The 27,614-nt window shown below is 42.8% G+C and overlaps 1 protein-coding gene across 1 annotated transcript in view; it reads right to left on the bottom strand.

Moving 5' to 3' along the window:
• The window catches only part of CSMD3 (CUB and Sushi multiple domains 3), a 1,047,538-nt gene that overhangs the window by 51,892 nt on the left and 968,032 nt on the right, over nt 1–27,614 (bottom strand). Inside the window, exon 66 of the mRNA XM_085893781.1 lies at nt 5,139–5,318. Within this exon, the coding sequence (XP_085749907.1) occupies nt 5,139–5,318 (180 nt within the window). The remainder of the gene's footprint in view (nt 1–5,138; nt 5,319–27,614) is intronic.

Here is a 27,614-nt window from a genome sequence, read left to right as displayed (position 1 = left end):
ATTGGCAGAAGAAAGAAAATAAAACAAATGAACAAATTAACATATTAAATTGTACATGATGATAAGTTGTTTGTGGTTGGGAACATGTGACCCGCTTGCAGCATAAAGCCGTAAATGCCTCAGAGAGGGGAGGGGATAAGGGGGGAGGGAGTTGGACCTGGCTGAATGACAAAACTGGGAAACAATAGCAAACAAAAGACATAGACTTTGCAATGAGGAAGACAGACATTAAAAAAACTTTATATGTGTAGAAAACCTTCAAAAGTAAAATAAAATATAAAGGTGAGAGAGGAAAGAAGTTCATTAAGCCTTTTCAAAAACAACTAACTGGTACTTGGTGAAAATGCATTGGACTTCGTGTTTCAGTGGGTAAATTAAACATGCATGAATTCGTACTTTCATTACCAAGGTGTGCTCCAAGAGCTCGGTACAGCCATACTGTCTGATGATAAAGTCTTGGTATTCTTCCGCATTATTTGATATCAGTGCTGGCAGCAATAAAACAAGTGGAGTGAAAAGAATTGTAGATTATTCGAAGAAATCTCAACTTGGGCAGTGAAGTAGGTTGCAGTCTTCAATTAGAAAGATTGTTTAAAGTGTTGGTCAACTTTTCAGTAGAAAGGCATTGAATAAAATAACGATGTGATACACTGGGTCACATGCCAAAAGGCCTGATGAAGTCATGATTCTTGCAGATTTTCTTTTGCTCGTTTGATGCAAGTAAGATTTTTAAAATTACATATGATCCAGATAAATTAGCACATCATCCGACCAGAGAAATTAGCACATCATCAGGACCAGAGAAATTAGCACATTATCCACATAAAATAGCACATCGTCTAAAGAAATCAACACATCTGGAGATATTATCGCATAAATTAAATAAATAAATTATCACATCAGATCGTCAATAAATTATCAGATCATCCAGATAATTTCGCACATCATCCAGAAAAATTATCACATCTGGATAAATTAGCACAATATCCAGAGAAATTTTCAGATCATCCAAATACATGAACACATCATCCACAGAAATTCATGCATCTGGGGAAATTACTACATTATCCAGGGAAAAGATCAGATCATAAAGAATTTACCATATTATCCAGAGAAATTATGAGATCATCAATAAATTATCAGATATATTGTGAACCGTGGTGTCTGTCCGTGCGTTTGTCTCCTGTTTATGATAGTCACTTCCCATGCTGCATTTGAAAAGTTTAATATTCACTTTTGAAACGATGGGAAAACAGGCGTGAATAATAGTGATGCCAAATTTTATTTTGCAAGCAGGATATTCCACACTCTTTTTAGACAAATCCAATTTCCGCTGTCTGACGTTGCATTACCATTTTGCGGTGGGTGGTAAAGTAGCTCTGAACTTTGGGTCTGAGTGAAACACAATTAAGCTTTTTAAGTCCATGAAATAATTTAAATTGATGGATTAAAATAAACTTTCCCCATCACTGGGCTTGGGTAGTTTTGCTTGCTTTCCCCGTCACTGGGGATGGAAACACAATCTCGAACTAGAGGGGGAGCACTCGGAAGAGTGCAAAACCTCCGCCGCCAATACTGCTGGGTCACATAAGTGAACCTGATATCCTATTCATTGTAGGTCAAAACGGATCAGACTATACTGAACCACGATTGAATAAACTAAACTAGATCGACACGCATGCAGAAATGCAAAAAAAAAAAAAAAAAAAAAAAAAAAACAATCGGAATTTTTTTTGAAAAAAATTGCAAACATTTTTTTTTCTCTAACAAATCTTTTGGAGGGGGGGTTGGAAATCACTTAAAACATGCAGAAATGCAAAAAAAAATTCAAATATTTTTCAAATAAAATCGAATTTTTTTTGAAAAAAAGTAAAAATTTTCCAAGTTTTTTTTTTCTCCTTTTTTTTTGGTTGGAAATCACTTAAAACATGTAGAAATGCAAAAATAAAAATAATTTTTTTTTTTCAAAATGACCGCCATAGCGGCCATATTGGACTTTGGACCAAGTCCAAAATCTAATGGCATGATCCTTGGACCATACCTAAAACCCCCACCAAGTTTCGTCAAAATCCGTAATACTGTTCACAAACAAACAGACAGGGGTGAAAACAGTAACCTCCGTCCATCTTCGATGGCGGAGGTTAACTCGAGGGGGAGCACTCGAGAGAGTGCAAAACCTCCGCCGCCAACACTGCTGGGTCACTCAAGTGAACCTTATATCTTATTCATGAAATATGATGTCAACAGTGCTGACAGAGTTATAGTTCTTTTCTCCAACGTTTACATTGGGGGGGGGGGGGTTGGAAATCACTTAAAACATGTAGAAATGCAAAAAATATATTTTTTCTCTAACAATTTTTTTTTGGGGGGGGGTTGGAAATCACTGAAAACATGCAGAAATGCAGAAAAAAATTCTCTCCAACAATTTTTTTTGGGGGGGGGGGAACCAAGTCCAAAATCTAATGGCATGATCCTTGGACCATACCTAACCCCCCCCCCCACCAAGTTTCGTCGAAATCCGTCAAGGAGTTTTTTCCGTAATACTGTTCACAAACAAACAAACAAACAAACAGAAAGGGGTGAAAAAAGTAACCTCCGATCTTCGATGGCGGAGGTTAAAGGCCCGGTCACACCTTTACGTTTTAGCCAGCGATGGCAACGTATTAAAATGTATGTAAAACGCTGGCTTACGTTGAACTTTTGATGTTTTTTTTTTTTTAAAGATTCGGACGTATTCATAGCGACTTGGTCTTATGTATAACGCATTGGTCACAGACACAGAACGTTTTGTTGTGTTATAGATAACTTATACCAACGAATGCTGAACCTGTTGTCGGCCTACAGAACCGATGCCCAACGGTAGTCTAACTTAGGCATAGCGCGTTGCACGCATCGCCGACGATGTCGTGACGTATCCCATTAAAAGGCTGACGCACAACGATTCGAATCATAACTGCCGGAGAAATGGAAGTGACAACATCGCGGTCACACCTTGGCGATCTTGCCAGCGTATGCCGACCTAAGAAAAATGTGTCTAAAACGTTGGGGCACGTCAAATACGGTATGAGTAAGTTTGGTATGCGTGAGTAGAACGCTAAAGTACGCTATCATACGTCGTAGTAAGTAGAGAACGTCAAGAAATTTTAAACATGTTCAAAATTTTACGACGTACTCGGCGTATGACACACGTTCCGCATGCGATGGGGATAAGTTGTACACACGATATGTGGACACTTACACACGTCCACAAAGGCTACTTATAAGCTACTCATAAGTCGAAACACGTCGCGGTAATGTCTTTTTTACGCGAAACTTATTTCTAACTTATGTTTGACGTGCTTTGAACCAATTGTTTACATAGTCCCAACAAACATCGACGTATGTAGACGTATTCCAATGACGTCTTCCGGTCGACAAAAAAAATAAATGAACGTGTTTCTAGCTTACAATTGCCATATAAAGACGTGTTCCCAGCGGTTTTGGGAATTGGTATATAAAAATGCTGCTCATAAAAGGGGAACCCAACAGTGTTTTCGAGTCCTTTTTGAGTCGATATCCATGTCAGCAGTAACAGTATCAGTATCAGTATCAGTATTAGTATTAGTAGGAGTAGTAGTTTGTTCATGTTGGCAGTAGTAGGTGAGTGTGAGGGGGAGGGTGTGGGTTATGATGGATCGTCCTTGCGTCCGCGTGTCCACGGGTAGGAGACATCTTTTCACCATTGTTCGAAGTTCTTCGCGGCTAATTTTTTATGGGGCTTTTTCAACAATGAGCTATAGCTTATTTTTACGATGTAGGTCTATTCATAACGGGTTGGACAAATGCACAATGAACTAATCATGTGCATAGAGCGCTTTGATTACTTATAGATACGATATACCAACGAATAATTATCGAGAAGCCGGCGTTCACAAACTATGCCCAACGATAGCCTAACTTATCCATATCGTGCGGCAGTTTATCTTTGCCGGTGACGTGGGGTTTGCTATTCATAGGCTGCCACTCAACGATTTAAATGGCTGCATCTCCACTATTGAAAGTAGACGCTTGCGCTCAACAATTGGATTTTTTTTACACTCAACGACTTTTAAACGGTACCACTCAGCTGGTTTCATTGTTTACAATGAACGATTTAAATTGCTGTCACTCGCCTTTGTTTTTTGATGCTGAGGTTTTGAAATTTGAAGCGTTTCTTCTGAACGTGTTAAAACGCTCAAACTCGACTATTTTAAATAGATGCTGCCGATGGACAATTGGAATCATAGCCAAGCTAGACATCGAAGTGTGAACATCCTCGTCATGCAGAAGAAAAGTTTGAAGAATGCTGCAAATAAGTGTCCTGGCCGTGGCCGTGGACGCTGACGCAAGGACGATCCATTATACCGACGTCTTTCAGCCTATGAGTAACTTAAAAGTAACGTCTGTCGACGTGTGGCAACGATCGCGTAACGTGCCAACAACACGTTAATCATAGGTTAGAAATAAGTTTCGGGTACGCTAAACATTACCTCGGCGTGTCTCAACTTATGATTAACTTACAAGTAGCATGTGTTGACGTCTGTCAACGATCGGAGACCGTGCATACAACTTGTGGCCAGCGTAGCGGAACGTGTGAGTCATACGCCGGCATACGTCGTGAAATTTCAAGCATGAAAAAATTTGAGGACAACCAAAAAGTACAACGTTTAAAGCCAGCGTACAACGACGTATGGCAGTGTTTTTCAGCATGCTCTCAATGTTATCAAAACTTACCCATAACGTATTCAACGTGTGCCAGCGTTTTAGAAAAAAAATTCAAAAATCGGCATACGTTGGCTAAAACGTCAAGGTGTGACCGGGCCTTAATTAGCGATGGGTACTTTTGCTTGCACTTGATCATTTGTACATGACATTTTCTTCTACTACCTGTTGCATTTTCTGTTAAGTTTTCCTAAAATTCATTATTTAAGCTCCAAATTCAGTGGTTCTTGATTAAGTGAGCGAAAAAAAAGCGATTGTAACAAAAGATCTGTTCAGTGATTGGAGTGAATCTCATGACAGATAAATGAAATAACGTGAAAGTGAAGATAGCCAGAGAGATTGTTAAGCATGAGATGAAGAAAATTAGATGAGATGCAATTCAGCATATGATGCCTCACCCTGACACATGGGCATCTTCCCAGACCAAGAGCCACCAGGGCGGCAAGTGCGATGTTCAGACCCTCCAGCCAGGTGGTATCCAGGTTGGCAGGCATACAGTAAAGTGTACCCCAGACCACGAAGCTCCATGCTCGTCACATCAGTGTGTTCAGGGGTCTGCAGGGCCTGGCAACTGTGGGCTGCATCACAGAGCATCCAAAAGAAAACCTTACTGTCAAAGGCTTTCTTACTTCATGAGTGAAACAACAGACATGATTGGTTTCACTTAGAACAACGAAAATACTTCACTCCAGAATAAATCACAAAATCGAGACAACAGTCCAGGTCCATTGGGACCATACTCTGTACAGAGCGTTGGTGCTGCCGAAGCAGTCTCCTTGGCTATTGGGCACAATCCTGGACAGGTCGCCACTCTGACGCAGGATACTTGAATGACTCGGTCATCCCAGCAAGCTGGTACTCATTTTGCCGACCTCGGAAGGATGGCAGGCTGAGTCAACCCCCTGGTGAATTAATTCAGCGGGCAACGAGGCTTGAACTCAGGACCCTCGGATCCCAAGCCGCCACTCTAACCACTGAGCCAACACCAGGCATAGACAACAGTTACATAACTTTATAATCCTACTGCATCCTTTAATTGATGCTGCCATTACCATATCATGAGATGGATCTCTTTATTCATCAGCCAATTGAAAGCATTACTCTGCAGATTTATTCACTGTCAAAAAACTGCCAAACAAGAAACACATGTATTTTTTCGGTTTCACGCACGACACAAAAAAGTGAAAACATCAATATAAAAGAGTAAATGCCACTATGGGGCTCATAGTGCACAAAATTACATTAAGACGAGAATGACACTCGGTAGAGCACACACCTCCAACAGGCTCAACAGTTTATGTTTTGTATCCCACTGATAGGCCAGATCTGCATCCGGATCTTAACCAAAATCGAATTGGCTTGTTCTTCTTACTTACCCAACTCATCCACCAAGTTTTGTCATAACCAGTCCATAACTATTTGAAATATCGTGCTGTATATCATGGTGAAGAATCACTATAAAAGTTCTAGTATCCGGATCAGGATCATCACCAAAATATCACCAATTTGTCTGAGTCACAAACCCAACCTATCAGCCAAGTTTCATCCGAATCCATCCATAACTTTTTGAGATATCTGCTCACAGAAGCAAACAAACAGACAGACAGACAAACAGGGGTGAAAACATATCCTCCGTCCACCTTCGGTGGTGGATGTAAAAAACATTGCACCAACAAGTAGATGTCTTAACAGCTAGTTTTCAAAACTTTGTGTGCTATGGGAAATGTATTGGCACACCATGTTTACTGTCTATTCACTTACTTAGATATATTTAAATTCTGAAAATGCTCAAGAATAAAAGCTATAGTTTTTTTTGTAAATTGGTGAAAGTGTGAGTTGAGACGATGGATATCGAGAAGTGGAATTAAAATAACATGAAGACATATTTGTGAAACGACATTAAAAGGGGTGACGCAAGCTGGGGTGTTACTGTATGTAGATTTACCAATGTCGCCAAAACAATAACCAACTAGAGTTCATAGAACACGATACCCCACACAATGTTCAGTGTATACTTCAATTGTAATAAAATAATGTTTCTACAGATCGTAAAAAAAAAAATCTGGAAGTTTAGCACTGCTGGAGCAGTCTAATACACCACCCTTATGCACTGTAATAAGACTACGTTGATTCGCAGTTTTGGAGATGGAAGCTTTCTTGATCACGACAGAACGCAGCGTAAATCGGCATCATACATAGTCATATCAGCAGCCTCTTCTTCACCCTGACACTGCACCCTCTCACATCATCATCATCATCATCATTGATCTTTGTACGGCCATTGGCCCCATGATGATCATTTTCATGGATGGGTTTCACAAAGTATATTTATGCAGTACTGCACCTATTTTAAATATGCGAATCACAATCTTAAAAACAAGCAGATAATACAAAATGTAAATTCCATTCCTGCCAGCTCCGCCGCTGCCCAAGCCACTCGCAAAACTAGCCGAGCAGCCGTCTTCAGGCCAACTCAAGCCTCGTGAAACCCATATGAAGCACTGCCTCCTTGGCTTTGCCCCAACCACAGTAAAGCACCACTTGCAGAAAAAACAGCTCTCCAGCAAGAGATGGAGGAAACCACCCGATGTTAGCAAAGATCCAAGAATGAAGCTTGTTCTTCATTTAGGCAGACCTTCGTGAAGAGAGAGAGAGAGTCCACGTTTGCCAGTGTGGCCAACTCTACATTGATCACAACACCGAACAGGACAAAGATGACCACACGGCCCCAGTTGATGCCTTTGATGAAACAGCTCGGTTAGCACGTTCATCAGGCAGCCCTAAAGTGCCGCATGGCTCACCATCCCCAACGCTTAACTGCCAATAACCACCATTCAGCTCCACAAACACCAGGGGTGTGTTCAGTTACCAAGGTTCTTGTGCAGTGCTCACCAAGTAGCTTAAGAACTCAAGCAAACACTCCATTCAAAACTGTTGATAAGGAACAGCTGGCTTGGCTGCTTGGAAAGTGAACACACACCATGTGCAGCCATGTTGTTGTGACGTCATGCGTGCATGGAGTAACGACCAAAAAATCTCACGCTTTATATCAATATATAGCAGGGTTCTTGGAAGTATTATGAAGGCGATTTGTGCTCCAGTGTTTAAGTATGTAAATCAATTTAAATAAAGGTTGAAAGAGGTTTAAAGGTGTATAAATAAATAAAAAATTGTTTGCTTTTGTATACCTTCTCGAGGCTCGTATGAGCGCTAATACATAACGCACAGCAAGGGGGGCATGAGACAAGAGGGGAGGAAGTGGGAAGGACAAAACAGTGGGGAACAGAGACATGAGGAGATCTGTGGAAGGGAAAGGGAAATCCAGGTTTTACCACCGTTTTACCCAGTATCTATCACATCATCCTATCTAACACATTACGTTCATTAATCGTGCCTGTCTTCTTTTGCGTATGACAGCTTAGCTGCTGAGGTAGCTATCATTTCTTGGAAGCGTGACTGTGCCGCTGATGCAGTGCCCCTCTACCAGTCCACACTGGTACTCATTTCGCCAACCTTGGAAGGATGACAGGCTACGTCAACCCCCTGGTGTATTAATTCAGTGGCCAACGGGGTTTGAACTCAGGACCCTCGGATCCCAAGCCACCACTCGAACCACTGAGCCAACACCAGGCTTAGATCGTGCCTGTTGTTTGTGTTCTTTACAATGTCCATAAAACAGTAAGTTTCCTGTTTGGAATGATTTTCCATTTAGAGTAAAAATATTATCTCACTACCCTCTGCACATGCGCAACCACTCCAAATTCAAAGCCAAAGTAAGATAAAACGGCAAAAATTGTCTTCCTATTCATGTTCAAAATATAACATTCAATTGAAAGAGGAACCCAAATGCAATTTTTTTTCTTTCTGAAGATCATTAGAATCATTAATCACAGTCTAATTTGAAGGGACAAAAAAATAAAGCACCCCCGTGTGGGGGTGACGGTCATCTCTATAATACCACAAGTTCTCAATGTTCAGTTCAGGTAACCGCGAAACAGTCCAAACTAACCGTTTAGATTGAAATAGTTCACAGAGATACACTAGGATAATACTACTAATGACATAATTAATAAATATGTATTGTTCATTTAGTACCCGGATTAACACATCAGAATCACCAGTAAGTGCAATACGTGGTTTTCCGGTCCGTCCACTCTCTGGGGACATTTCACTTCCGGTTGTAGAAAAAACCCGAAAAAAATAGGCTTAGCTCTTGGAAATTATGATAATCCTGTAGATTATTCTTCACTGATTATAATGCAACTTTCAGAATGAAAATTGGTCAAGTATTTATAGAGATATTGAGGTTTGAAAAATCGTTAGAGCAAGCAAATTCATTAATTATAAATTCCACAGAAGTTTCGTGACACTGCACAAAGTAACATGTCAGGTATGAAAAAACATTTTGTATGCCAGATTCATTAATTATTAATTCGTTTATTATGGAATGTACTCATTGATATATTAATCAGAAAGCCCGAAGCATGTAGCATAATTTATCACTTATTCCCTCATCCGGGATCCGTGGCCTCGCCCCACAGCCTGCAGCCCGATGTCCGCCGGTGATCATGTTAGATATCGGCACGATCGAGAGGAGCCTGCGAATCATCCCTGCTGATGCACTGAATTGATGCAATCGTTCAGCCAGAATATTCGTTGTCAAGATGTTGCGTGATTAAATCACCAATACAGTCACTCAAATTTATACCGCCGACATACTTCTTAACAACCATCTTCGCCCCAGAAACCACAGTCAATCTGAACCACGCTGGCCACTGCTCAGACGCCATGACCGGATGACTCGGGATTTTGGCGCATGCGCACGAAATTATATTTTGAAAATAAATGCCGACGTTTACATTTCGGGTTTTGAAACTTTTGCACCTTTGGCAGAAAATGTATAAATATAAAAGGTTAAAAATGTGTTTTATATTTATATTTCATTTCTCCTTCCTTCCTTCTTTGCGAATCGCATCGGCGTTTTTGGCCATCTTCCAGATCACATGACGATCAAACGGGAAGGAAATTCAAAAATCTGTCCAGGTAGATAGAAGATAATATTTTTTACTATCATAATCAATAAACAGTTGCCGAATATCTTGAAGAATGGCAGACTAGATAGGTTTTGAAAATGGCGATTTTTATAACTTACGTGACCTCGTCCCTGACCTTGAACCCGGACAAAAGTTATATCGTTGTGCAACACTCATCGACCTCTACCCACATACTAAGTTTCATCAAGATCGGAAAGAAAAATTGTTGACGGACGTACAGATGGACGGACGTACAGACATACGGACATTTGGTCATCTCAGTAGAGATGACCTAAAAATGAGAAATATTTTTGCCAATCACAAAGTGTCCAAAATGCCCTTGAGTGTCGATTTTCGATTTTGTCAGTGACTTCACATCTGGAATCCAAATTGATCCACATCGAGGTTTTACATGGAGAAAGAGTGCAGGTGCAGCTTGGATTCTGATACTGAATCCACCATCAATAGCGACTCTAAAGGTTCTCAGAATGTTGAAAGTGATCAGTGGGATTTTGAAGAAACTATTGGAGACAAAATTAGCGATGGAAACGCTTTCGGGGGATTGTGGAGCCAAATCGCTTTGAGCCGAATGCAAGTGATTCAGAGGAAGAAGGTGAAAGTGTTCATGAAGATGAAAATGCTGGTCACATGATCACTTCAGCTTGGTCGGGTTTGATTTTTCCGTTAAATTTACAGTTTAAAAGGGAGGGATTTTCTATCAATTGATAAATTGGTTTATATATTATTCAAGCAGAAATACCTATCATTGCCCGACAGCACGGGCGCTGCCCTGCACACTCGGTCATGGCGGACAAAATGGGTGACAAATCTTGTCCCAACATCACAGGCAGACCAGGTGTATTGTATAAAACAGGATCGTCTCATTTCATACTTTTTCCAAGACAACATTTGTGTCAGTGCCACGTCCCACTGTCATGTCCGTGAGGTGTCGATGTCCCTCTCCAGTGGATGGGGATTGTGGAAGGGTGGGGGGCATGTGGGATGGTGGTCGGTATTATGGGGGGTGATGAATATGGGGGGATGGTGGAGGGGGGGAGGGGGGACCTTGAGAGTTTTAGAATCCCAGGTCAAATCCTCTCGAAGGAGTAGATGATGAAACATGCATACTTCATCTTCACTCTAAATAGATGTTGGTTCACTTGATTTGTTGAAATTTGTGTTGATAATAGATAATTATTTTTCTGGTGCTGTTGCGGTAACTACGGAGAAATGGCAACAGGAGTTTGATTCATGATATATCATCCATGTACATGTGCTGGTAGCTGGGAAGAGATGGTGTTACAGTTTTGAGCGACGGCTATTTCTTCCACTTAATAGTGGATATGGCATCCTCTCTCTCAATCATTGCAGATAACCACAAGATCTAGCAATCTGTTGTTTCATAACAGTGCTCTATAACATGATCCGAGCACAAAAGCAAACATTTTGTAAGCCTGATCTACATTCGGATATTTCGGATAAACCTCGTCCAATTTCTGGCAAACTTAGGGTGTTTCGTCCATTGGTGTAGTTTGAAACCATCTTGGTTTGTATTAATTTACAAGCACCAAGGACACATCGACTGCTTACTTGTGGAAAATGGAAAATTATTCACCGTTTGAGTTACATGGTACCACGCTGGAACCCATACACACGGATCTGGTGGTCTCCTTCCGAGTATGACATCATGGCTAATCTAAAGAAGAAAAAAAAGATTTCCACTTTTAATCGCAAATTTACTGACTTAATAATTCAGAAATTGGAAAAAGAAGGTGTCTAATGAAAAAACAACAACACACATATATTTATATATTATATCCATCGGCCAATTGAGCTTTGGCTCTGAGTAAAACTCTGTGCAGAGCGCCGGTGCTGCCAAAGCAGTCGCCTGGGCTATTGGGCACAATCCTGGACGGGTCGCCACTCTGACACAGGATACTCAAATGGCTCAATCATCCCAGCAAGCTGGTACTCATTTTGCCGACCTCAGGATGACAGGCTGAGTTAACCCCACCTGGTATTAATTCAATGGCCGAACATGATTTGAAATTATGATCCTCAGATCTCAAGCCTGCCACCCTGCGGGCAAATTGAAACATATTATAGCATATGCATATACACTATAATGTGTACACACACACACACACACACACACACACACACACACACACACACACACACACACACACACACACACACACACACACAATAAATAAATATATATGTAAATATACATATTAGAGCGTCAACGGCTGAACTAACGTTAAGCTAGTGGCAGCGGGAGGTTAAAATCCAGCGACGTACCGAATGGCTTTAACTTCTGTGGAGATGTTCCGAATTACGGCGGACTACGAACGAGTGGTTGTGAGGAGAAACACGAGAACCTTAGCTCTTTTAAAAATGAATGGGTTTATTCCTGAAAAAATAACAAGGGAAGATTGTCCTGCAGAGGTTTACGATGGCGGTTAGTGGTGGGGAAAAAAGTGGGAACAAGGAATCAATAATAAATAATTATATACAATGAGAAAAAATAAATCTAAAGAACTAAGATGCCTCATGCCGTATTTAATCACAGATGGGAAAGGGAACAAAACCCGGGTGGCTTATCTCTGGGTGGTGGGGACGTTGAAGGAGCCATGGACAGGTGATGAGGAGGGATGAGGAGGTGATGGGCAGGACAATTGGCAAGCAGCAGGCACAAAAAACAGGAAGCATGGTGAAGGCAGGCAGGCAGAACATCGCCTCCAGAATTTTTGATCCTCCTCGGGCTCGTTCTCCTCAGAACTCCCCCGATTCTCAGAGACATTACACCTGTGCAATCCAGGCTCCTCCGCTATCAGAGGAAGAAAAAAACTCTGCCCCTCGGAGGCGATCCAGGCTTCTCCCCTATCTCTCGCTTGCCTGGCAGAAGCCCAAACCACCCAATTCCACATGGTGGAACATTATGAAGAGGCGATACACACTATTTCCTTCATGATAATCCCTAATTAATTATTACTACACACCACCTCCTGTGTGGTGCACATTCAAACAAAACAATCCTTAAGCTGACGTGGGCCTACTTACTATGTCGAGATCGACCAACTACTCATACATGGACCATGCTATTCTGTACAATTCGATCTGTTCTATATGAATGTCTAACCCCTCCCACGAACGTTGCACAATATAGTTATCATTAACTTTGCGACAGTTTGGATGATCCATTTGATACACAAAAGGCAGAGCCAACCAAGAAAATAACTAAACTCTTTTCTTCCAATTTTGGAACAAAGGAAAAAGCAGAGTCTCCCTCAAATGACGTTTCACTTGCGTTTCAAAAAAATATAGAAAATCAAAACACTGTATGTATGAGGATATATCATTAATTCAAAGAAAAATGTACAGCCCACCAATAATTAATTGTTTGATTACCAAACCATAGTTTTTTTTTCCAACAAACAGGACAGAGCAGACCTACTCCCAGCTGACATTTCCCCTATGACCCATCGATCCATCAAGCCTTTGTGTTACAGCTTTGCCACATGCATTTGTTTTTATTCCTTTTGCAACCAGTTTCTTGTCACATGCCTGAGCAAGCAGTGGAAGAAGCATTAAACATAAATCATGCCAAAATCATCGACGGTCTACTCAATCTGAATTTGCAATCGGAATGTTCTGCTGTTATATGTACGTGCATGAGCAGTCATACAAGGAAAACCAAGCTATTTGCCAGAGCTAGAACTAAGAGACCGGAGGACGAAGTCCCTGGTTTACAGATGAAACTGCTTGCGACAGTCTGCTCTTCTCTGTCTGTTACAAAATCGAAGTTGCACTTTGTGAAATTTTTGATGGGTAGTGCATTTCCTCTTTATTTGTTGAATGAAGGATCCCAACTACGTTAATCAATTGTCGAGCACATATTATTTATCCAAACAATATATATATATATATATATATATATATATATATATATATATATATATATATATATATATATATATATATATATATATATATATATGTATATTCCAGATATTGGTGGCCAAGCATTTGCATGCATAAGCCATACAGGGGATATTGAAATGTCCTTGGGTACACCCCAAATGTCTACTTGTCTCAAAAATATCATTCAACCTTTCTTTTTTAATCTTGCCAAAGTGGTTCTGGGTGCTCGTAATTTAATTATTCTCTTTTAACTCTTAAAGTGGTAAGCAAAACATTTCTAACATTTCAAATTCACTTTCAACTTTAATACAGCTTTTTTATACCCTTTGCACTGATATCAAAGCACATGGAAAAAAAACCGAAGTGATACAGTGCCTTCAGAAAGTATTTACACACCATGACTTTCACGTTTTGTTGTGTTACAACCTGAATTTAAAATGGATTAGATTAAAATGGTCACCGAACGACACCAAATACCGAATATTGAGAAAGTGAAAACACGTTTTCAGAAATGATTACAGATTAATTGAAAACGAAAGGCAGTACAGAAATATCTAATATACATAAGTATGTATTCAGCCACCTGAATCAATACTTTGCAGAAGCGCCTTTGGCAGCGATTACAGCTTCAAGTCTTCTTGGATATGTCTGTATCAGCTTTACACATTGGGATTTGTGGATTTTCTCCCATTCTTCCTTGCAGATTTTCTCAAGCTCTGTCAAGTTGGATAGGGAGTGTCGGTGAACAGCAATTTAAGTCTTTCCACAGATTCTCAATGGGATTGAAGTCTGAGCTTTGTCTGGGCCACTCAAGAACTTTCACATGCTTGTTCTGAACCCATTCCAATGTATCTTTAGCTGTGTGCTTAGGGTCATTGTCCTGTTAGAATGTGAACCTTTGCCACAGTACAAGGTCTTTTGCACTCTGAAACAGGTTCTCCTCAAGGATTTGCCTGTATTTGGCTCCATTCATTTTTCCCTCGACCCTTACAAGTCTCTGAGTCCCTGCCGCTGAAAAGCATCCAAATAGTATGATGCTGCCACAACCATGCCTCATGGTAGGGATGGTGTTCGATGGGAGATGAACTGTGCTTGGTTTCTGCCAGACATATCGCTTTGCATTCAGGCCAAAGAGTTCAGTTTTGTCTCATTAGACCACAGAATATTTTGCCTCGTGCTCTCAGAGTCTTTCACATGGCTTTTTGCAAATTCCATGCGTGCTGTCATGTGTCTTTTTCTCAGGAGTGGCTTCCGTCTGGCCACTCTCCCATAAAACCTAGATTTGTGAAGTGCTGCAGAGACCATTGCTCTTCCGGCAGGTTCTTCCATCTCAGCCAAGGAACTCTGTAGTTATGTGAGAGTGGTCATTGGGTTCTTGCTCACCTCCCTGACCAAAGTCCTTCTTGCCCAGTTTGGTTGGATGGCCAGCTTTAGAAAGAGTCTGGGTAGTTCTATATTCTTTCCATTTCTTAATGATGGAGCTCGCTGTGCTCTTGGGAACCGTTAACACTCTAGAAATTGTTTTATAACCTTCCCTTGATCTACACCTCCTCACATTTATATCTCAGAGTTATACAGACAGTTCCTTGGACTTCATGGTGGAGTTTCTGCTCTGACATGCACTGTCAACTGTGGGACCTTATATAGAAAGGCGTGTTTCTTTCTAAATCATCATGTCCAATCAATTGAATTGGCCACAGGTGGACTCTAATCAAGTTGTATAGAGACATCTCAAGGATGATTAAAGGAAATTGGATGATGCTTTGCTCAATTTGAGGTGTCATAGCAAAGCAGTTGAATACTTATTGACACAAGAAATTTCAGCTTTTAATTTTTAATTCATTCGTAAAGATTTCTAAAAATTTCTTTTTCCACTTTCACATCATGGTGTATATGTGTAGATCAGTGACAAAAAAAAAATTACATTTAAACCATTTTAAATTCAGGCTGTAACACACCAAAATGTGAAAAATTAAGGGGTGTGAATACTTTCTGAAGGCACTGTATGTGGTTCTGAAAAGTTTTTTTTTTTTTTTGTATACCTTGGTCGAGGCTCGTATGAGAGCGAACACACAACTCACAGCAAGGAGGCATGAGACAAGAGGGGCGGGAGTGGAAGGGACAAAACAGTGGGGAACAGACACATTAGGTGAACTGTGGAAGGGAGAGGGATGGGGATGGGACGGGGAACATGGCGAAGAGAAGATGGACATTTCAGGGACTTTCAGGAAGGAAAGCAGGAGAAATGAAGGAAGTGGGCTTGGGTGGATTATCGGGGGTAGAAAAGATCGAGGATTTGGATGGGGGAAGATAAGAGGTGGTGGTGAACAGCTGTTTTGAAAGCCTGGAGGGAAGAATGGGAAAGAATAGAGTGAGGAAGTTTATTCCAAAGGCGGGAAAAAAGAGGAATGAAAGAGTGAAGATAAGCAGTGATTCGTGATTTTGGTAGTTTTACCAGAAGGGGGTTGTTGGCGGACCTTGAGCGCCCTGTGGAAATGTGGTGGGGACAAATCGCAGAGAGAGCAGGGGGGGCAAGGCTGGAGAGGAGTCGGTAGAAGACAGAAAGACCACCGACCAACCTGCGGTGATTGAGTGAGAGGCCCAAAGACAAGGTTTCATTGCGGGAGATGCCGATGATCTTAAATGCCCTGGTTTCGACAGCGTGAAGCCGAGAAAGGTGGGAAGCAGGAGCACCAGCCCAGAGGGGAGAGCAGTACTCCATCAGGCTATGGACAAAAGCTTTGTAAGTGGTCAGGAGCTCAAGAGGGCCGAGGAAGGACTTAGCACGACGAAGGATTCCCAGTCGGCGACTGGCTTTAGAGGCGAGGTTGGAAATGTGACTTTCCCAGGAAAGGTCATGGCAGATAGTGAGACCTAGAAGCTTGAAAGAAAAGACTTCTTCCAGAGGATTGTTGAGAAAGTGGATGGGGGGGTTTTGTAAACGGTCCTTTCGAAGAGACATAGTGAGAGTGTGAGATTTGTCTGGATTGAAAGACATGTTCCATGTGTTGGACCAGTTTGTGATTTTATCCAGATCTGCAGTGAGTGAAGAAGCTGCTGCTTGCCGGTCTGAGGGATGACAGATGGTACGGCAGAGGGTGGAGTCGTCGGCAAAGAGAAATAGAGGATTTTCCAGAGAGTCCGAGAGATCATTGATGAAAACCAGAAAAAGAACAGGGCCCAGAACGCTACCTTGAGGAACTCCAGCCTGCACAGGAAGAGGGGATGAAAGAACTCCATTTAGGGCCACACGTTGACTGCGACAGGAGAGGAAGTCTGCGAGCCATGAGTGGAGATGGCCTTGAATACCATGGGAAGAGAGTTTGGTGAGTAGGGCAGGGTGCCAGACTGTGTCAAAAGCACGTGATATGTCCAGGGATACGGCTCGGATTTCCTGTCTGGCATTGAGGACCTCCATCCATTGATGGGAGAGCAGAAGCAGCATATCCAGGGTAGAGTGACCTGGTCTGAAACCAAATTGATGATTGGAAATTAAGCCATTGGAGAAGAGGAAGGATTTCATATCTGAGGCGATGATGGATTCCATCACCTTGCTGATGATTGGGAGAAGGCTGATTGGTCTGTAGTTACAGGGATCTGTTTTTGCACCTTTTTTATGCAGGGCAGTGATGTTATCAGATTTCCAAGCAGATGGCAGATGACCTTGGGCAAATGAGAGGGTGAATAGAACAGAGAGAGGGTGAGCAAGAGCAGAAGAGCAGGCTTTGAGGACACGTGGGCTGATGCCGTCTGGACCGGTTGCAGAATCTGACTCGAGGTTTGAAAGCAAGCTCTCCACCTTGTCAGGAGAAAAGGATACAGAGTCCAGGGACAGTTGGGTGCGACTGGGTAAAGTGGGTAGAGATAGTGATGGGTTTAGGACACAAGATTTAGCTGCAAACACCGAGTTTAGACATTCAGCTTTATCACGTGTGGAATCAGCAGTGCGGCCATTTGAGGTAAGGGAGGGGATGGAGGGGGAACATACACCAGAAACAGATTTGATTAAACGCCACCAGGATTTTGAGGAGGGAGAGAGGTTTGAGAGTTCAGACTTGAGATGAGAAAGATGTTGTTTTCTGGCTCTCCTGAGGGTAGATACACACTTGTTCCGAGCTTTGTGGAAAGAACTGAGATTGCCCTCAGTTGGGTTTGCTTTCCATGAGGCAAAGGCAAGTTGTTTCAGGACAACTGCCTCGCCACAAGCTTCAGTAAACCAAGGGCGGGAGGAAGGGTAAGAAAACTGAACACGAGAGGGGATAAATCTGTGCATGAGGGAGAGCAAGTTTCTTTGAAAGAATTCCCAGGATGAGTTGATGTTTGAGAACGTAGTGATAGGAGACCAGTCTGTAAGTTTGATGGCTGCTCGGAGACCCTGCCAGTCGGCTTGAGTGAAATGCCAGACTCGACGGCGGTGAGGTGGTTCTCTGATAACAGCCAGAGAGATGTCCACTTTGACAAGGACGTGGTCAGAAGAACCAATTGGAGCGAAGGAAGAGCAGCAGATATTGTCAGGGAAATTTGTCAAAATCAGATCCAGAAGAGATGGAGTACCATTGGTTGAGATCCGGGTCGGGAAGTTGACCGATTGAGTCAGTCCCAATGAGTCGCAGAAAGCTTTTGCTGAGGTGCCATGGCAGGTGAGAGAGGTACCCACACCGAGCCAACTGGCGTGATGACAATTGAAGTCACCACATAAGAGGAAGAGAGAGTTTGGATGAGAAGATAGAAGATGGTCCATGTTTTCGGATAGTGAGGTGTAGATGGAGTCATCACTGTTCGGTGGACAGTACAGTACACATATAAACATGAGGTGGGAGTGGAGGGGAAGCCGAAGCCAGAGGTATTCCTGGGGGTGTGGGGGAGTGAGAGCAGTGCATGGAGAGTGAGGAATAGAGTCTTTGATGAAGAGAGCAACACCTCCATCAGGACGAGGCTCAGGTCTGTCATACCGTAAGAGGGAGTAGCTAGGGAGAGATACTTGGGAGTCAGACACGTCTTGGGAGAGGAAAGTTTCTGTTAGGCAGATAATGTCTGGTTTGTCAGTGGCAACCTGTATGGAAAGATCTGAAAGGTTTGAGCGAAGGCCCCGGATATTTGAGGTCCACACTTTTAATGAAGAGGTAGGGGAGGAGGCTTTGGGTGCAGGAGGTGGAGGGGGAGGGGGAGGGTAGGACAAGGGATGAGGGGGCAGGTAAGGAGGGTTGCTGAAGGAGTGTGGGGTATTGCAGAACAGCGAGGGGAGGGGGCCGAATGAGGAGGAGAAAAGGCTCTGTGGTGCTGGGGGAGAGGGGGGACAAGAGACAAGGAAGAAGGCAGTTGAGGATTTGAGGAGGTGGAGTGAAGAGATGGAGGTGAGAGGGCAGTGGAGGGAGGCAGGTTGGTGGATGAGAGGGGGGCAACTTTGAGAAGGAAGAGTGAGGGGGATGAAAGGTGGGAGAAAGGTGAGGGGGGATTTTTGAGAGAGGTGAGAGGGAGGCTTGGAGGGAGAAGAGTGGGATGGTTGCTTTGAGAGTGAGATGAGGGGTGAGGGGGTGAGTTGGCACTGAAGTTGGAAAAAAAAGAATGGTTGATGGAAAGCGAGCATCCATGGCAAACTGTGGTTTTTAAAAGTTTTAGGTCAGAGATGCGATTTAACACAATTCTTGATGGATGCAATGAAGGCGAATTCAGAGCATGGAGAGAAGAAGCGCTGTAATAGTTGGATTTTTTAGGCAAGGAATGAAGGAGAGGTCGAAATGAGAGCAGTCTGTTAAAATAGCAGAAGAGTAGTGCATTGTGAAACAGTAAAGAGTACCACATGTGTGAGAGAGGAAGATGAAGCATTATAAGATCGTTTTGTAGTTAAAAATAATGTATGAGAGAGTTCAACAGATTAGGTCATGGAAGTGTAAAAAAAAAAAAAAAAAAAAAATCGAGGAAGAAGACGAGGAGGAGGTTAAGAGAAAGAAGAAGAAGAAGAAGCAGAATCGGGAGAAGGTGAGCGTGTTGTTGTTGGGTATATATATATATATATATATATATATATATATATATATATATATATATATATATATATATATATATATATTTTGTTGTTAATATTAATATATGAGAGAGTTCAACAGATTAGGTCATGGAAGTGTAAAAAAAGTTTACTTTACGATTGTGAGGTAGCAAAAAATATGGGGCATTATACTTGTGTATTGCACTGTCCAAAACACTCAGCCGTTGATCTCCAGTTCTTCAAAAGGGAACAGTCCACAAGTTATTATAGCATGAATTTTTTTTCCTATGGAAGAGCAAGGTGAAATTGACAGTCGGTAAGTGGGGCAACAATTGGACACAACCAGCAAGGAAATAAACAAGCCGGTAGGTGGCCATGGGTAGTTGCCTACCCAATAGAACCTGACGCGATGGGGAATGACCTGAGGATTAAGCACAATAAAATTCATGATTCTAGCTTCAAGGGTTAATGCTGCAGATTGTTTTTTCATTAAAATACCCCCACATTTAGAGGTTTTTCAGCCGTTGCTAGGCAACGGAGGGGTCCATAGCAACGGTTCTTTCTCACACATAACTAGGACATACCATGAACCTACCATACCAGTTTCATGTATATCTGACTCATAGTCTCTGAGATATAACGAACTTCGTTTTTTTATTGTTTTCGACCAGGGTTCATTCAAAGTCTATCTTCTCTGACAGTTTTCATAGGATCCGGCTGGAAATTTTTGACAATATGGCTGAATGTACTGCCCACAGTCGCTCGTGGCCCGATTTTTGATTTTCGAAAAAATAAATTTTTTATGATTTTTCAAAAATTTCAAAGTCCCTTTGCTGTCAAAAGGCAACGGTGGTGTCCATAGCAACGGTTCTCATTTGCACACAACTAGGTCATGGTATGAACCTACCAACCAAGTTTCATCGAAATCACCATTGTATTAACTGAAATCGCCATTTTAAATACTGATAATAAGGGTAGAACAAATCTCAATTTTTTTTTTCGACTAGATCGACTACCCAATAAATAGGAAAGGGAGAAAAAGAGAGAGAAGGGGAGGAAACAATGAAACCAGCAAGAAAGAGGGTTCCAGCTTGTGCTTACTTTTCTCATTGTCAGCTGTACTATAAAAGATTATTTTTTGTATCCATAGTTGAGGCTCATGAAAGAGCTAGTACGCTGAACAGATCAGGATGTAACAGACAAAAATAGGATGCAAAACACGCATGCACGTGATGGACAAGAGGAATACAGAGGGTGGACAGAGATGGCCAGAAGGAAACTCCAAGTAGGAGAACCTGGAAAATTGGAAGGAGGGATTTGGGTGGGGTTAACGAGGGTAGAAAAGATCATGGTTTTGGATCGCGGATGATCTGAGATGGTGTTGAACTGTTGTCTTGAAAACATGGAGGGAAGAAAGAGATTGAAGAGGATGTGGAAGTTGATTCTCCAAGTGGGAAAATAGAGGAACAAATGAGCAGAGGTGAGCTGTGATCCTGGATTTAGGTAGTTTCACCAGAAGGGGGTTAATGATGGACCGTGTGTGCCGTGCAGAAACATGGGAGGTGGGGGGAGAGGGGGGGAAGGGGTGGGAAGGGACAAAGCATGGATAGAATAGAGGGTGCAATACCAGAAAGGAGGTGGTAGAAGACAATAAGACAAAACGGTTTGTGTTCGTCGCTATTTTTCTCAGAGATGGCCAAACGGATCTTCATCAAACTTTCAGTATTTAAGAATAACATTATTTTTGACATTTTTAGAAAAACGTTTTTATTTTTTAATCACTCGAAGCATCGTGCCTAAGCCTTTGTGGCTATGTGAAAGGTAATATTGAATGATCCCTGACCCCATTCCTTAGTGCGTGTCAGGAAGAGTTTTAGGCTGTGATAAAAAAAGACAATATGATTTCTTCAAAATGCCCCAGCTCGTAATTAAGAAACAAATTGTTGTAAAAGCTGATGCTCTGCCTTGATTACGAACCCATATAACATTAAACAATGTGTATTTGTGATCAGTCATGGAACTTAAATATAAGGTAACTCAAAAGTTACTTTACCCAGATAAAGTGTGACTGATTATTTCAATGTCATTATTTTTTGTGTTTTTAAAGCACAATTGACGAATGCATTGGAATTTTGGTTTCAATAAAAAAGGTTTGCCAAATTATATATCAATGTCATCCGCTTGTTAAATATCAGTGTTGGCTGAATAATTATATCTTACATTTTTTTGCAATTATTTTGCTGAATATGAAGATGTAATCTCGGTACATTGACTTTTTTTTGGCCACATATATAATCAATGTCACGGAGTGCATTCCATCACTCTATCAACATATTTCTCAATGTTTGTTTTGGTTCTGGTAAAAGTTTATGGTTACCTAGTGCTACAATTAGCTGCACAGTGGTAAAATAATTGTAATAAAAGATGTTCGTATGATTTGACAGTGTGCATTTAGCATTTCTTCCTGCATTCCTTCGTAATAATTGCTCTACTCCATTGCACTTCGACATTTGTCAGCATTTATTCATCAAAGAAAACAACACCTTGTTCTTAAAACTCAATTTTCCTCTCCCCAGCATGATCGCTCTGCTGTTCCCGAGGGCAATTTATCAGGACCAGAACTAATTGCTTTCTACATCAATTACGTCAGTGGTATGTTTAGCCTTATAGCGAGTGCTTGACACAGACCCCGACAGAGCAGTTTGGATCTTATATGCATATCTCTCCTCTCTATTGCTGTGTGATACGTCTTCAAGTTGACTTCAACTGGTACTCTTTCACCTAAAAATAAAGTCACACTATAAAAAGGAGTGTTCAAAACATTGTACAATGAGATGCTCACAATAGTCCAACACACACACACACACACACACACACACACACACACACACACACACACACACACACACACACACACACACACACACACACACACACACACACACACACACACACACACACACACCTTACTCTTTACAGAGCATTCATGCTGCCAAACCAATTTTTTTAGCAAGGGTTATACTGGTTGGTTTGCCCTTGCCTTCCGAGCAATGTTTCTCCGTGCTCTACCCTCTTAAATACTGAGCATCAAGCAAAGAACAGCACGTACCGGGAATGTACCAACACGTACCAGCGTTGCCTTCTCAGCGTTGTTTGTCCATACTCCTGTTATATTAAATGCTAAGCATCAAGCAAGGAAGCAGCATAAACCATTGAAAAAAAATAAAGACTTTGGCATGACTCAACTGGTGTTTGGACACCAACCTCCCAGACACAGAGTGGATGCTCTTACGATTGCACCACTGAGCCTGGTAAGTTGGTCAGAATAAGTCATTTTGTTACAGTGACACTGAGGAGGCAGTTTAGGTAATTTATAGACAGGACAGTCAGGGTAGCATTGTATGCGTAAACACTTCTTTTTTGTGGGTGGGGCCAGGTGACGACTTCCAATCACAGAGGCACATGAGTCATATTTGCGAAAAGGCCGTCACAATCTGTCTGACCAGCGTATGCCAGCCACAACAGTTCAATACGCTGTTGGACTGAGAGGAAAATATTGACTTTTATTTTCATTGGGGCTGCCCCATGGGTGGAATGGCCCAGAGGATGACTCCTCCCAAAAAGGTTGAGGAGGTGCCGAGAGAATGGACATGGAATGCAGAAGGATGAGTGTGAAGAAGAAGCAGCAGCAGGGAGGATCGACATCAGGAAGAAGGGCCTTGAGAGGAGAGAAAGGACAGAATAGAACTCCTGGGGAAAGAGATGGATGAAGAGAGTGGAGAGATTGGACACAAGAGAGCTGCTGACGTGCAGGAGGACTTGAGTGTGAAGATGAAGCAGAGAGGATCGGGACCGGGAAGAAGGGCCTTGTGGGGAGAGAAGGGAGACTCCAGAACTCCCGGGGAAAGAGAACGATGAGGGGTAGCTTAGAGTACAGACACCAGAGCTCCCAGCGTGCAGGAGGAGAGAAGGATGGTCACGAGGGCTGTTTCAGAGTTAAAGTCCTGAGGTGCTGATCATTGTTGGCCTCCTTCATCGCTGGCTTCCACAATGGGCTGCATCATCGCCTTCCACCATGTACATTGTGCCAAAGGAAAGTCCTCGCCTATAAAACTTAATGTTTGTGTGTGATCTGTGGCTCCTAGTGTGGGTTATGATTTTAATTTTTTAATTTACTTCTCATTATTGCATAAAGTTTGTGTTTCCCCATTTACCTCTTTGTGTCTGTTGATCCGCATGATTTGTTCTGAGCTGCTCATCTCATCCACCTCTTCCCCCATATCTATCTATAATTCCAGTAATGTGTGTGTGTGTGTGTGTGTCTGTCTGTCTGCGACCGCAGTTTCTCGACGACCGCCGGTCCGATCTGATTGAAACTTGCCAGGAATATTGCCGGGGCCCCGCAGATGTGCCTTTTCAAGGTTTGATGTCAATCGGACGAGCGGTTCCCAAGTTATGGCCATTTTACTGCTTTTCAGTGTTGAAAAGGTGTATATATGGCAGCTGAAGGTGTCGTTCCACCTTCTCACCTAATCATGCCAATTTTTTCCCAAATTATTAATAACCGGACGATGACCAGTCCGATCGGATTGAAACTTGCCAGGAATATTGCCGGGGCCCCGCGGATGTGCCTTTTCGAGGTTTGATATCAATCGGACGAGCGGTTCCCAAGTTACGGCCATTTATCTGGCGACCAATGACAAGACAGTGCTATGACATCACGAATGACGTCACAATTAATGTTTTTTGCATGATTGACGGTCCGATCTGATTGAAACTTGCCAGGAATATTGCTGGGGACCCGCGGATGTGTCTTTTCGAGGTTTGATATTAATCGGACGAGCAGTTTCCAAGTTACAGCCATTTAACTGTCGACCAATATCTGCGAGAGAGGGGGACGGGATAGGGGGGGATGAGAGTGGGGGCGAGAGAGGAAGGGCGAGATTAGGGGGTATAGAGAGGGGCAAGAGAGGGGGAGAGAGAAGAGGAGGGACAGAGGAGGGGGAGAGAGGAGGGAGGTGAGAGGGGCGAGAGGGGGGTGGCAAGAGAGGGGAGGGAGAGAGAAGGGCGAGAGAGAGGGGGAGAGAGAAGAGAGAGAGGAGGGGGGATAGAGAAGGGCGGGAGAGGGGGGTAAGAGGGGGAGCAAGAGAGGGGCGAGAGGAGGGGGTGAGAGGGGGCAAGAGAAGGGAGAGAGGAGGGGGGAGAGAGAAGGGCGAGAGGGGGGCAAGAGAGGGGAGGGAGAGAGGAGGGGAGACAGAGGAGGGGGAGAGAGAGAGAAGGGCAAGAGAGGGGGTGAGAGGGGGGTAAGAGAAGGGAGAGAGGAGGGGGAGAGAGAAGGGCAAGAGGGGGGGGCAAGAGAGGGGAGGGAGAGAGGAGGGGGACAGAAGAGGGGGAGAGAGAAGGGCAAGAGAGGGGTGAGAGGAGGGGGAGAGAGAAGGGCGAGAGAGGGGGGTGAGAGGGGGGCAAGAGAGGGGCGGGAGAGAGAAGGGCAAGAGAGGGGTGAGAGGAGGGGCAAGAAAAGGGAGAGAGGAAGGGGGAGAGAGAAGGGCGAGAGGGGGGCAAGAGAGGGGAGGGACAGAGGAGGGGGACAGAGGAGGGGGAGAGAGGAGGGGTTAGAGAGGAGGGGTTAGAGAGGAGGGAGAGAGAGGAGGGGGGAGAGAGGAGGGGGGAGAGAGAGGGGCGGCACAATTCTTCTTCTGCGTTTCATATGACGTCACAATTGATGCTGGGGACCTGATACTGCAGGCAAGAAGCTGCATATACTGGCACGCACCTACGGGCACGCCCTTACGGGCCCGCACTATTTCATTATAAATACACCTTTAAATGGGAAGAAAACATGTTCGAGCCATCTGCCTCCTGTGCATGTGCCATCGATTTTGGCTCATTTGGGGACCATGGGGAACGGAAAAGAGTCATAACTGAACGCAGTGCAGTCGAAGATAGAAACCGTTCAGCCATTTCCTGGGACAAAAGATCCTGGCGCTGAGGAATACCATGCTAACTGAGCCTGAGACGTGAAAATACACAGTGCCTTCAGAAATTATTCACACCCCTCCGACTTTCGTCACACTTTGTTGTGTTACAGCCTGAATTTAAAATGGGTTAAATTTAGATTTTTTGGCATCGAGCAACACAAAATACCCCACAAGGACAGAGTGACAAAATGTTTTGAGAAATTTTTACAAATTAATTTAAAGTGAAAAGCTGAAATGTCTTGAGTCAATAACTATTCAACCCCTTTGCTATGACACTGCAAATTGAGCTCAGGTGCATCCAGTTTCCTTTGATCATCCTTGAGATAGCTCCACATGATTGGAGTCCACCTGTGGCCAATTCAATTGATTGGACATGACTTAGAAAGAAACACACCTTTCACTATGAGGTTCCAAAGTTGACAGTGCATCTGATGAGACAAAAAATGAACTCTTTGGCCTGAATGTAAAGCACTACATCTGGCGGAAACAAAGCACAGCTCATCACCCATCTAACAACATCATTACCAAGAAGCAAGGTGGTGGCAGCATCATACTATGGGGATGCTTTTCAGTGGCAGGGACTGAGTAACTTGTAAGGATAGAAGGAACAATGAATGGAGCCAGATACAGGCAAATAATTGAGGAGAACCTGCTTCAGAGTGGAAAAGACCTAAGACTGCGGTGACGATTTACGTTCCAACAGGACAATGACCCCAAGCATACAGCCAAAGCAACACTGGAATGGCTTCAGAACAAGAATGTGAAAGTCCTTGAGTGGCCCAGCCAAAGCCCAGACTTGAATCTTATTGAGAATCTTTGGAAAGATTTGAAAATTGCTGTGAACTGATGCTCCCCCATCTAACTTGACAGAGCTTGAGCAAATCTGCAAGGAAGAATGGGAGAAAATGCCCAAATCCAGATGTGCAAAGCTGATGTGGTGAATGGGTGGTGAATGATATAGCTCCTTGGAAGGAAATGCAGCATCACATGACAAGCATATAGAAATCAAAGTCTTAGCTAGTGAAAGCTTCGCTATGTCGCAGATTACAGCCCGACTACATGCTTCAGCAGGAGCGTATGAAAGACTCGGAGGAGGGTACACAAAACTGGTACTGTTGAGCATGGAAGCGGCCGAAGGAGAAAGTCCAAACTCTCCAAATATGGCGTTAAGTATCTCAGGTAGGGTGGTCATTCGTCCGGATTTATTAGGGAACAGTCCATTTTTCTGACACTCTGTCCTCCATTGATACGAAAACAGATTTATTTATGTCCTCTATTTTCCTCTTGAGACACCCAACCTTACCACCCACAATTTAACTTTTGATTGTTGGTCTTCATTGGTTAATATATTTGTCATTTAATTAATCCCTCATTTGTATTGGTTCTGAAAATGCGAACAAAGATCATATTTGTCACATTTCCTCATGACAACTTTATGTTAAGGCTGTTGTTTGATGCTGTTACACGTTCGTTTTGCCGAAATGCCAAAGCAAAAGACATCCTTCATCTCAGAATGGGAGAAAGATCATCAGCTTCTACATATTCTCAACACCATGCAGCAATGCTTACACATAACGGGATTTTTCAATGATTACCATCGCTTGGAGAAACGAAAGGAACAGACCGGGAGTGGACAGTGTGAAAGTGGAGTTCCAGATCTGCATTAATTTATCATAAGAATGCAAAGACATGTATATTGACTTCGTGGGAACAAAATACAAAAACTTCTGAATGATGTTAAGAAATGGCAGAAATATAAACACGAGTCGATCTTATAATTGTGAGTACACATTTAACTTTTTGGTCATCTTCATAACTGTGGTTATTGTGAATTAGCACGAAATTTAGTATTAAAAAAAATCATTGTGCACTAAATGTAAATGTCCTCTATTCTTGAGGTCCAGTGATTGCCACCATAACCTCAGGGTACGTTCTCTATATGATAGATGA

The sequence above is a fragment of the Eptatretus burgeri genome, chromosome 9 (genome assembly GCF_056783735.1).
Source record: "Eptatretus burgeri isolate ZD-2024b chromosome 9, Ebu_testis_v1, whole genome shotgun sequence".
NCBI lineage: Eukaryota > Metazoa > Chordata > Myxini > Myxiniformes > Myxinidae > Eptatretus > Eptatretus burgeri.
Note: the sequence above shows the minus strand (reverse complement) of the source record. Positions and strands in the feature narration are given on the sequence as shown.